This window comes from Myotis daubentonii, chromosome 14 (genome assembly GCF_963259705.1).
Source record: "Myotis daubentonii chromosome 14, mMyoDau2.1, whole genome shotgun sequence".
NCBI classification, from domain to species: Eukaryota; Metazoa; Chordata; class Mammalia; order Chiroptera; family Vespertilionidae; genus Myotis; species Myotis daubentonii.
Genome location: NC_081853.1, coordinates 39,645,147 through 39,657,180, shown reverse-complemented (window position 1 = coordinate 39,657,180; position 12,034 = coordinate 39,645,147). Strand labels below are relative to the sequence as shown.

General features: G+C 36.5%; 1 protein-coding gene across 4 annotated transcripts in view; it reads left to right on the top strand.

The window, feature by feature from the left end:
* ZNF385D (zinc finger protein 385D) overlaps positions 1 to 12,034 on the top strand; it is a 718,409-nt gene that overhangs the window by 597,437 nt on the left and 108,938 nt on the right. For all 4 annotated transcript variants that reach the window (XM_059664070.1, XM_059664069.1, XM_059664072.1 and 1 more), the window contains one exon: positions 5,061 to 5,171. In XM_059664070.1, coding sequence (XP_059520053.1) covers positions 5,061 to 5,171 — 111 coding nt within the window. The remainder of the gene's footprint in view (positions 1 to 5,060; positions 5,172 to 12,034) is intronic.

Here is a 12,034-nt window from a genome sequence, read left to right as displayed (position 1 = left end):
CATAGGCTGAGTTTGAAATTGATTTTTTGTCTAGGGTTTGGGTATGCATATTAATAGGTACAGAATCATTCTTTGGTTTTGTTTGTTTGTTTGCTTTGGGAGATTAGGTATTGTATTTAGAGAATTTAGCTTTCAAAATCTCCCACTTTAGAAATTAGTTAAATATGGATTAAAATACCATGTATATTTTACCATTTCTATCAGTTTTTAATTCAGTGCTGCCTGGAATAGGTGAAATGTATCAAAGCTTTTATGGATCTGATTTCTATCTATTACATTTTTAGTTTAGTGCCTTTACTTTTCTACTGAAGGCTTTACATTTTATTCTTATTTTTATAATGATTTCATTTTTCATATTATCTATGTTCTAAACTGCATGCATAGAAACAGGGATGCTAAATTTAAAAACAAAGAAAACAATGAGCACTCTAGTTATATTATTTTAGAAATTATTTATTTAAAACATTTTTTATTGTGAGGCATCTCAGAGAACTTAATATTTTATTGTACACTGTGAATGTCCAGGTTGTTATACCTAGGTTTCCTACAACTTATTTTGACACCTTCCCTTTATTCTTGTCTACACTTATTGGCATCTCTAAGAGACTGGTTTTGTAGAAAAACTAATGATAATATGCATACACATAGTAAGGTATGATTGTTTGGACAGATCACTCGTATTTTGTTCATGGGGGGACCAACATATATAACTTTGGTTTTGAACAAAATGTTTGATCATAATGATAAATAATGGTATGTGTAAACAAAATGATCAAAGTGGCTGTGTGTGTGTTCCTGAGTTGATAGTAGACACTACTTTTAGTTATATACCATGTAGATTCATTTAATTAACTATTTAACAACAGAACTGGTTATTAGATTTTTGCCCCTTCCAAATTTTTAGTTGTAAATGGTTTTACATATATTTATAGATGAATGTATTACAGAGGTGAATATGATATGATTTATGTTAATTAATGAAGGCATTAAACATCATTTCATACTAGGTTCCTAAAATGATAAAAGATAAATACTTGTGTTGGTGTAACTCTAGTTTGTGAATTCATCTTTAAAATATAACTTAGGTGCCTTTTTTGTAAGTACACTGGGAAATGAAATTGTCTCTGAAGAAGAATACAGGACTTTGCATTGTGAAATTTGCTTTTATAGTCACAGTGATCAGATCATCATTCAATTCAAACAAAAGAATTAAACCTAGAGAATATGCCACATTTGCATGGTGTCTAGTTCCAAAATGCCTCCCACACAAACTTGGAATGAATATAGTCACTGCTTCCACAGTGCTACTGAAAGATCAAAATAATATGCTGCTCGCCAATATATGATTAAAAACTCTGTACTACATTTCAGAGAGCATATCTAATATAAATGTGTAGTTCATTTTTATTTCATAGTATTATTATAAGTGGACTTCAGTATTCCCAAGTGGGTTATAGGCATAATTCACCTTATTCCCTGGTAGAAATGGGCCTCCTTTATGTACAGAACAGATGCAATATAACATAACAAGGTAACTACCTCTAAGTCAGTGACCTCTTTCTGCATTTTATTTTCTTTACTTGTTGGCTAAAAAGGGAAATTATCCCCCAGGGGTCTCCGTATTTGTTGTCATGGCAGCATTGTGATGGCATGTTTAAGGTAATATAGAGGGATCTTGGAAAGTAGAATGAAGGCTGTTGAAACAGCCTAGAGTCACACATCTCTGTGACTGTTGGCTTTCTCAGGCTCTGCCCACTGTCCATTTCGGGTCTGAAAAAATAGGGGTGATATTGGTTGACAAAGGTTTAGAAGCTTAGTTGGGTTGGGGGACTTGGAGAAGCGTGTGTGTGTGTGTGTGTGTGTGTGTGTGTGTGTGTGTGTGTGTGAAAGGGGAGGGGAGAGAGAAATCCTGTACCATTTCCTATTGCCTTTCAAACAACTATTTGATGATAGGTTCAATTTACAGAAAAGAGACTATAACTTTGAATTAATTTTTTTAAAAAATATATTTTATTGATTTTTTACAGAGAGGAAGGGAGAGAGATAGATAGTCAGAAACATCGATGAGAGAGAAACATCGATCAGCCGCCTCCTGCACATCCCCCACTGGGGATGTGCCCGCAACCCAGGTACATGCCCTTGACCGGAACCGAACCTGGGACCTTTCAGTCCGCAAGCCGACGCTCTGTCCACTGAGCCAAACCGGTTTTGGCAACTTTGAATTAATTTTAATGTTTGTATTAAATTGATGAACTGAATTTAGGAATGCGCTTTAGATGTGCATTGAGACTTGAAAAGATTATGGAATTCACCGGAAACAATTCAGATGTTCATCAGCTGGCAAATGGATAAGCACATTGTGGTATTTCCATATAAAGAAATACCACTCAGCAATAAAAAGGAATAAGCTACTGATACATGCAACAACATGGTTCATTCTTGAAAGCATTATGCTTAACGAAAGATGCCAGACACAAAAGACCACATGTTGTACGATTCCCCTTATATGAACTTTGAAAAAAGGCAAAAATATAGTGACAGAAAGCAAACCAGTGGTTTCAAAGACTCGGGTGAGAGAAAGGGATTGACCAAAGAGGAGCAGAAGGGAACCTTTCCAGGTAATGAAATGGTCCTATGTGATAATTAGTATTACTGTACGTATTGGTCAAATCTCATCCAATTCTATAGTTAGCACTGGTAAATGTTATCGTATGTAAATTATCCTATATAATGAAGAGGTGATATGCAAATTAACCCACACACCCTCACAAGATGGCTGCCTATGACCAGGCTGACAGGGGGGTTAGTGAAGGATGACCAAAGGACTGAACAAGCAGGCTTGTGTGGGGCAACCAGGCTGGCAGGGGGGCCAAGAGGGGCAATCAGGCCGGTGGGGGGGGGGATGTTAGAGGTGACCAGGCAGGCAGGCAGGCAGGTGAGTGATTAGGAGCCAGTGGTCCAGGATTGTGAGAAGGATGTCTGACTCCTGGTTTAGGCCCATACCAACAGTCAGACATCCCCCAAGGGGTCCCAGATTGGAGAGGGTGCAGGCTGGGCTGAGGGGAATCCCCCCTCCTGCACAAATTTAATGCACTGGGCCTCTAGTATCTAAATAAAACTGGTTAAAAAGAAAATATGTTTGAAATCACTAATAAGGGGTAGGGGAAGATGCTAGAATTTGTTCATACTGGAAGTGACCAGAAAAATCATATAGCTGAGTTTCATTCAGAATCTAGGCAAGGATTCACATCAGATAAAAACATTTAAAGTGACTGTGGAAGATAAAAATGGTTACACCCATGCCTTTTTTTTTTGGTTTGTTTTTATTATTGTAACTGTTTAATATATAAACCACCTTGCCTAGGATTTAGTATATAGAAGGCACTTAATAAATGCTGAGTGCTGCTATTTAGAAAAGCACATTAAGAGTACCTAGGTAACCTAATAGTTGTAAATATAGATAGGAACTTCCTCCTACCTACCAGTGAGAAGAGCCCGTGTGTCAACTGGTTCTGATGATTTGAAATACACAAAAGGAGGTGGGACTTATCAATGACTTGTTTAGGGCAGTTAACAAACTACAGTGTATCACAGGTGATTATTAGAGCATTATTTCACAGGCCCATTCTTAATTTTGATGTGTGTCTGTCAAGTCACGTCTGAAATATTTCAACCCATTGGGATCACTCTCATAAGAACTTTGTATCTGATGAGAGTTAAGAGTTCCATCCCTGGCCGGTCTGGCTCAGTTGGCTGGAGTGTTATCCTGTACACTGTCGGTTCGAGGCCACGGGTTCAATTCCCAGTCAAGGCACATATCTAGTTTGTGGGTTTGGTCCACATTTGGGGTGGGTACTGAAGGCAACAGATCAATGTTTCTCTACCCCTTCCTCTCTCTAAAAATAAATAAGCATATTTATTTTTTAAAATGCCATTTGAAAAAAAAGGGTTCCAAAGTTCGCAAGCATTCACCAGAAGTCATGGCTACATGTGTGACATTTAAATCATTTTGAAATGTTGTTGTGTGGTGGTTTTTTTTTTTTTTTTTTTTTTACCACATGAGATATGGATAGTATGCCAAGAACGACAAAAGGAGTGTGAGGCTCATGTTAACCTTGATCTCACATGTACTACAATGGAGAATCTGTAATAGCCAACATTTATTGACTTCTTAATGTGCCCAGTATTGACTGTGCTAAGTTAATTTCATGAATTATCACTTTTAAACCTCATAACAACCTTAACAGACACAGATTAGCAAAGAAGTTGTACATATAGTAAGAAGCAGATCAAAAATTTTACCTGACTCTAATAGTTGAGAACCACTAACGTGCACTGTAGGACAGAGCTTGATGAGGAGACATTATGTTTTATTAAAGCTGGATTAATGATTTTATGTATTTGGTGTCACTTGTCCTGTCCTGGGAAATGGGATGGAATGAGATAACTGATATGTGGCCAAACTCTTTGAACCTCAAATAATAAATTCATCGGATATCAGTCTGTATTAGGGAATCAATAATTTGTTATTGATTGCATTGATAGCTCTATATATTTGAATTCTTAGAAAACAGGAATTGTATACCATATTCTTGAGGTAGAAAAGATATAAAACATAGCATAAGGTTGGATAATGGTGCATCATTTATTTTCAGAGCTGATCCTCTGACCAAGTCTATTTTGAAGTCCATTTAGGCCAACGGTGCAAACAAACTTCTGTGTAAGATTGCTGGCATTTATCATAACTTGAGTTTTGACAAACCTTTAATTATATTTTAGGATTATCAAACTGAGACAATTGTTAATCCTAAGTGAGAAAAACATTTAGTATGCAGACTCTAATGGGTACATTTATTATTCCCTTATCATAGTGAGCTTTGAGTTTTATTGTTTTCTATTTTTCGACAAAGTAGAAATGCCATTTCTTTAGAAAAAAATGTTTTTTATAATGTGAGCAGTAGATTGAAGCTGTACAGATTGGCTTTTTAATGAAGTAGGCAACATTCCAATGGAACTGACAAGCTTTATTTCTATTTGTTGTATTTTTTTTCTCATTACAGATGGACCCGATTCAGAAAGCTGTAATAAATCATACATTCGGGGTTCCTCTTCCTCATCGAAGAAAGCAAATCATATCATGCAACATTTGCCAGTTGAGATTTAATTCTGATGTAAGTTTATCATTTAGTGTGCAGTAAAAAAAAATGTATTATGCTGTTCTGATCTTGCTGAAGAGATTTCTTAAACATGTTTTCTTCAATAATGGAGCACGCCAAAATTCAGAGATAATATTTTAACTCCTTATATGCTTTAATTTTGGAGTTTATTATGTTTGGTTGTTTAGTCAGGAAAAAACTCACATATATAATCTTATACTATACTTCCTGTTTAATGGTATTGTTTTAGTCTCTTGAGAATGCTAAATGTAGGTTATAAGCTTTCCTTTTGGGGAATAGTCAAATACAGGACCAGTGAGGTTTTCAATAAATTAAACCTCTGAAATAAGATAGATACCAAATTATATTTCAAGGTCAAGATTTTGGCTTTGTAAATTCTATTTGCCTGCCTGGGTGGTACCCAATTTCAGATCAGTCCTGTGTCCTTAATTATTTTTGTGCCAGAGCCCTCAGTTTACTGTCCTAGAAGTATTATCACTTTCACAGGGGTCCTAACGACCTCAAAGCCCCTAATAAATAAAACTGAAGTGGAGAACATGGCAGATGTTAGACAATTGTAGACTGACAAATGCTTTGCAAATTATTCACAGAGTTATTTGCATCATTCACATCATTTCTAAGGATCAGGGAAGACTCTTGGTTCATCACCATGAAGTTAATTTCGGCTCGTGGCCAACGTGAAAAATACTGCTCCTCGCAACCTGCTTTGATGTGGAGTTGGTTCTGAGAAATACAGAAAAGAGCAGGAATGTTGGTTTGGAAGGAATAGGAATTGGCCACTTTGTGGATACTCTAACCAGTGGTCGGCAAACTGTGGCTCGCGAGCCACGTGCGGCTCTTTGGCCCCTTGAGTGTGGCTCTTCCTAAGCCTTAGGAGTACCCTAATTAAGTTAATAACAATGTACCTACCTATATAGTTTAAGTTTAAAAAATTTGGCTCTCAAAAGAAATTTCAGTCGTTGTACTGTTGATATTTGGCTCTGTTGACTAATGAGTTTGCCGACCACTGCCCAAGCAAATACAGAACCTCATCTTATCAAAGTGGCCCCTCCAAGGTGTCAGCATCTTGCCCCTCAGTTGCTATGCACTGTGGAGATGACCAACAGATCTGGGTTCTAGAGAATGTTTGGCCATCTAGTATTTAATCTCCCTGGCAACCAGGTCCCTTGGATGCTTGGTGGCGAGGATAGCAGATAATCAGGCACAGGAAATAGATGGGACATAACTAGAGTGGCTTTTTTCTTCTGTGAACACATTTCATTTTGTATAAAGATTACTACTATCCTATGAACTCATACCTACCAGTGCAGCACAATCAGCAGGTAATTTTATAGCATTCCCTCTGTTGGTTGAAAAAAGAGAAGAGTGGGTTCTGCACAGCATCTGGAAGGTATTTGCTGCTATAAAACAATACACTAAACATACTGCATTTGACTTGGAGGGATGGCTTTTGTTTTGTTTTGTTGTGTGTTTTTTAATACTGAGCACATTGGTTTGAATTTTAAGAAATCTACTACAGTTTAATTTGTTAAGCAATAGTATTTTCAAGGGATCAATATTACATAGTAATCTCTTCCAGCTATTGTAAAAAAAATGAAAAGGAGGAGTCTGACATATAAATATAAGAGTTCTGAACTCAATACCGTTGATCCTTGAACAACACAGGTTTGAAGAGCGTGGATCCACTTTACATGGATTTTTTTTAAATAAATATACGTACATTACTGTATATACATTTTTCTCTGCCTTATGATTTTCTTATTAACTTTTTTCTCTAGCTTACTTTATTACATTAGGATACAGTATGTAATACATACAACATGTAAAATATGTATCAATCAACTGTTTATGTGATCAGTTAGGCTTCCAGTCATCAGTAGGCTATTAGTAGTTTTAGGGAAGTCAAACTTATACACAAATTTCAACTCTGCAGGGCATTGAGCTCCCCTAACCTTCGTGTTGTTCAAGGGTCAACTGTAATTGCAATTTGATCAGTTTTTTAGTAAATATATTTTTTGTTGATTTCAGAGAGGAAGGGTGAGGGGGAGAGAGATAGAAACATCAATAAGAAAGGATCCTTAATTAGCTGCCTCCTGCATGCCCCCCACTGGGGATTGAGCCTGCAACCCGGGCTTGTGCCCTGACCTGGAATCGAACTGTGAACTCCTGTTTCATAGGTTGATGCTCAACCACTGAACCACACGGGCCAGGCAGTTTTGATAATTTGTAAACATTTAGTCAACAATCAGATAGTTTTGTGATTATGATTTTAAGTGGCTTCTTATTGGTTCCCTTTCTTCTTAAATCATACTGATATTTTACTCATCTGTTGAAATAACCTCCTGCCAACACTTTCATTGTCAATATTTTCCTCTGTATTAGGAAAACCATCTGCCACATCTGGGCTAGCTCCTTTGGTTGATTATCCCCAGTGATGGATCCCTCACCACTTTCAGACAGTTATTTCATTTCTTTCTTTGTCTTTTTTATTGTTTCTTATCCAGTAGATATTAATCAAAGTCATGTTTAAAGACTTTAGAAATATTGTCAGGTATGCTTCAGACAATACATATATTTTTCATATATGATTATTAACATAATACAGTACAAAGAACATTAACATACTTCTTTTCTAAAATTTAATTTTATTTCCATGGTAAGAAAGAATAGCAATTTATTTTGCTAATAAAGTTTCAAGGTGATAGAGGAATCAATATGTATTTATTAGGGACAATTGCTTTCATTCTCAATCAGGGTCATAATTAAGCAATTGCAGGCATGACCATTCACTACATGATTACTGTGTTAATCTTCTATTGCTTATGCAAACAAATTATCACAAACCTAGTAGTTTAAAAAAACACCACACAGATGTATTATTGTATAGGTCTGGAGGTGAGAAGTCAGACATGGGTCTCACTGGGCTAAAATCAAGGTGTAGGCAGGGATATATTCCTTCTGGAGACTGTAGAGGAGAAATCAGTTCCTTGTCTTTCTTTTCTAGTTTCTGGAGGTTGCCCTGTTTCCTTGGCTCATGACTCCCTTCAATCTCCAAAGCCAGCACGACTGACCGAGTCTTTTCTCTATTACTCTTCCGCTTCCCTTTGCCATGATTAGGGACTGTTGTGATCACAGTGGGCCCACCTGTTTAATCTATGGTCATTTTTCTATTTTAAACTCAACTGATTAGCAACCAAATGTCATCTGCTAACTTAATCCCCTTTGCCATGTAATATAACATATTCATCATTTCCAGGGATTAATGTCATTAATAAATACCATTGCTCTGCCTAGCACAGATAGTCATTCAGATGTCTGATTTAGGTTTGAATTGGATTTTATAACCCCCTGAATTCATCAGATAATCACTCAGTCCAATTTTGTGGGTCTGCATAAACTGAACGCATGTGCATTCACTGCCCTCACATTTTTCCTTATCTAGAACTTGAATGTAAATTCATTATGCAGTGCTAATTTTTAAAATTGAAGTTTTAAAAAAATTGGAAGACCCGATATAATTGAGTTTATGAATGACATAGCAACATTTTAACTGTGATTTATAAGCAAAACATAATTACTGCAAAATTGAAACACAGGAGTAGAAACCCCTTCAGAGACTTTAAAAATATCTCTGTAGCATTATTATGTCAATAAAGGGAACTAATGTGCTGGAAATATTAGTTTTATTTACTTATTGACCCAGTCATATCCATAACTATTAATTTTTATATAATATTTAAAACTGAACACCAAGATCAATTGGATTGCTTATCTGTTCATTCACACATAAGAAAATAATCTTTAAATAAAGGGAAAATACAGATATATATATATATATATATATATATATATATATATATATATACACACACACACACACATATATATCATATTGGATCATTTTAACCTCAAGAAAGGACATTATAATCCCAATACAACCGCCTCTTTGTTCTTTTCTGATAAATCTGGAATTTATCTTCCTGTTTCCATTCTTAAATCTAGAATCTTTTTGGAAAAGCAACATTGCAATTCCCTGTGTGCTTGGTTGAATCTCTATCATGTAGGAAAGTATTTTTGCCTTATGAACCTTTTTACATTTCAAAGCTTTTTACCTTTCCAGGGAAAATAATAGTTTGTAGTTCTTTTCATCTCTGCATCATGAAAATTCAATTTCCTTTTCCTCTAAGCTTTTATTTATTTTTTAACCCTTTATATTATAAACTTTATAGTTTGGTGTTATGCTGTACCTGTTTCCTGTATAGTTCACTTTCCATTTTTGGCCTTGCAGATATCTTTTTAAAATCCCACATTATTTTGTATGTAGTTTAAATCAGATTGCCTTCTCCTGATGTAGGCTGTTCTCTGAAAGAAAAAAAAAAACAACTATTCTCAAGATTTATATGAAACACACATGGAATTGTGCAAAAAGCTGCCAATTAAAGACTGAAAGGTTGTAATTTGCCCAGTTATGTTATCAGCATTCTAAAATAAGCATAAATTAGCATTGGACTAGGCAAGTTATTAAGTATGCCTTTGAAAGACAACTTTTAGCAGGGCCAACATGGATGTAGGATTAAGGGAGGTGGAGAATGATTACTCAATAACTGTTTATAGAATGGAAAATAAGATCTCAGACCCCAAACTAAGAAATCATAACATGGTAGCAACTAAGAGTCACTATGGTTTACCTCGTAACAATAGCATTTCATAATATGTTAGAAAAAGAAGAAAACTTCTGCCAGCTTCACATGTGGAAACTTAAGTGTGGAGAGTGTGGGAGATTTATACAAGGCCTCACAGGGTCATTGTCCACTTCTCGGAGGTCGCTGCCTCATCTGGTCCAGGTAGGCCAGCAAGTCCATCCTGAAGTTCCAGCGGATCCTGCAGCGAAGGCATGAATGGAGACCTGTGTGTTTCCTGCCCCGTCAGGCTGTCTCAGAGAGAGGGCATGAGGCCTCTCTCTCAGTGGAACTGATGGGATACAAGCAGAGCTGCTGTGGAAAGTCATTCCCAGCCCAGGCTGGGCTTCATCAAAGGATGCAGGAGGGCTCTCCAATGGCTTCAGTTATATTTAGTCACACCCACAGTTCGCTCCTAAGCACCATGAAAATTAAATATAAACTCATGTTACTGAACTATAATACAGAAGCCACATGTCCTTTAGGAGTCAGGACTGTCAAGCATTGATTAGTTCAGGGGACTGGGATAAATCTCATTAGGGGATCCCATTGTTTACAGGCTTCTGACCCCTCTAAAGGGGGATCCTTGGGATCATCACCCACAGAATCGCTTCATTGCCAATGGTGTTGTGACATAGACATCATTGTTCCTGTTCTGCATTTTAGAACCCAGAAATGTAGTGAAACTAAGCAGTATATCTGAAGGTAATTCACATCTCTGTCATAACATCCATAACCAAATGTGGCAATATAAGGATGAATATGAAGAATCATTTTTTCCTACCCAATGACAAATTAGATAATTAAAGTTTCTTAACCTCATGTCTTAAAACACATCTTTTACATGTTTAAATCAACATATATTTGGGGGTGGGGTTCTGATATTTAAAGGAAATACTACTTAGATGGAGAGAAAAACAAAAACTAATGGTGATTGTATTGGAGTGGGAGAACGATTCTTTTACTTATTTCTACATTTTTTTAAAATTTTCTAAATTCCCTTTATTATAAGCATGCTTAAATTTTATGAAGGGATTGTTGCATCTTCTATCCTATTATGCTTTTTAAACTGCATGTTTTGTACCAAATTATACATTCCATTTTCAAGGCCTCTGTTGCAATTTTCTGTTTCCTCATGTGTGTCTAGCAGTGTCTGCATCTCAAAACATGTGCAGGAGAGTTTATAGATATTATCATTGTCCAGATTTCAGCATTTTATTACATATCTTAGGAGAAAGGTTAATAAAAATGTATGCATGGAAGATATGCATTTAACCCCAAACCTAAAATAGCATATAGGGAAGCCAGGTGGGATGGTAGGGAAATCATTGGATCAGGAATTAAACTACTTGTGGTCTAGATCTGTCATCTCTTGATTGACTGTGTGTCCTTGAGTCTTCATTGAACTTACAGGTAGCACAATCATTAGTTCACTTGACATTCAAAAGCACCAAGGACAAGCAGGATGGTTATTGGCTGAAATATAACCACTGCCGGATTATAAGAAACTTTGAAATGGAATGGCACAGCATCTGGAATTTGGCATTGGAGACTCATGTAACTAAATACTAGTACAGTGTTAATTTTTCCCAAAGCCAACGTCTCTTCTGATCATGAGTCCATTTAGAGCAAAATAAGTGAGTCCATGTGCTGGAGCCCCAGGATTCTCTCTGGTCTTACCATGTTCCCATATCCCAGAGGAGCTGATGATAGAATGAATGGCCCATGGAAGGCAGAGGTATGGCACCAGCTTGGAGACGCCACCTGTTGATGTTGTAGTTCTGGCCTCTAGGATGTCGTGTGTGCTCTGAGCCAGGGACGGTGCTGCCATGGGTCTAGGCACCAAGTGTGGCTTCTCTGGCTGCTATACCTAAGGACCCCTCTCCTAGTGTTTGCTTCCCTTCTCTTTGACTTTGAACCAATTCTCCTTTAGCTTCAAGTAGCAAGATTGACTTCTGTTATCTTCAATTGAGCCCGACTGGTGTGCTTACTGATCAGCATCTCATGGAATTTAAAAACAAAAACTTTTAAAAACAAAAACAAACAAACCAAAAACCTTGATGAATCTTAAGTTTGCAAAGTTTGAAGTCACAGACAAGCATTATTTGTAGTAACTACAAAGTAGGATACTTTGGGTGAATAGCTTTTTTTAAAAAAACAAACAAAAAACATTGTACT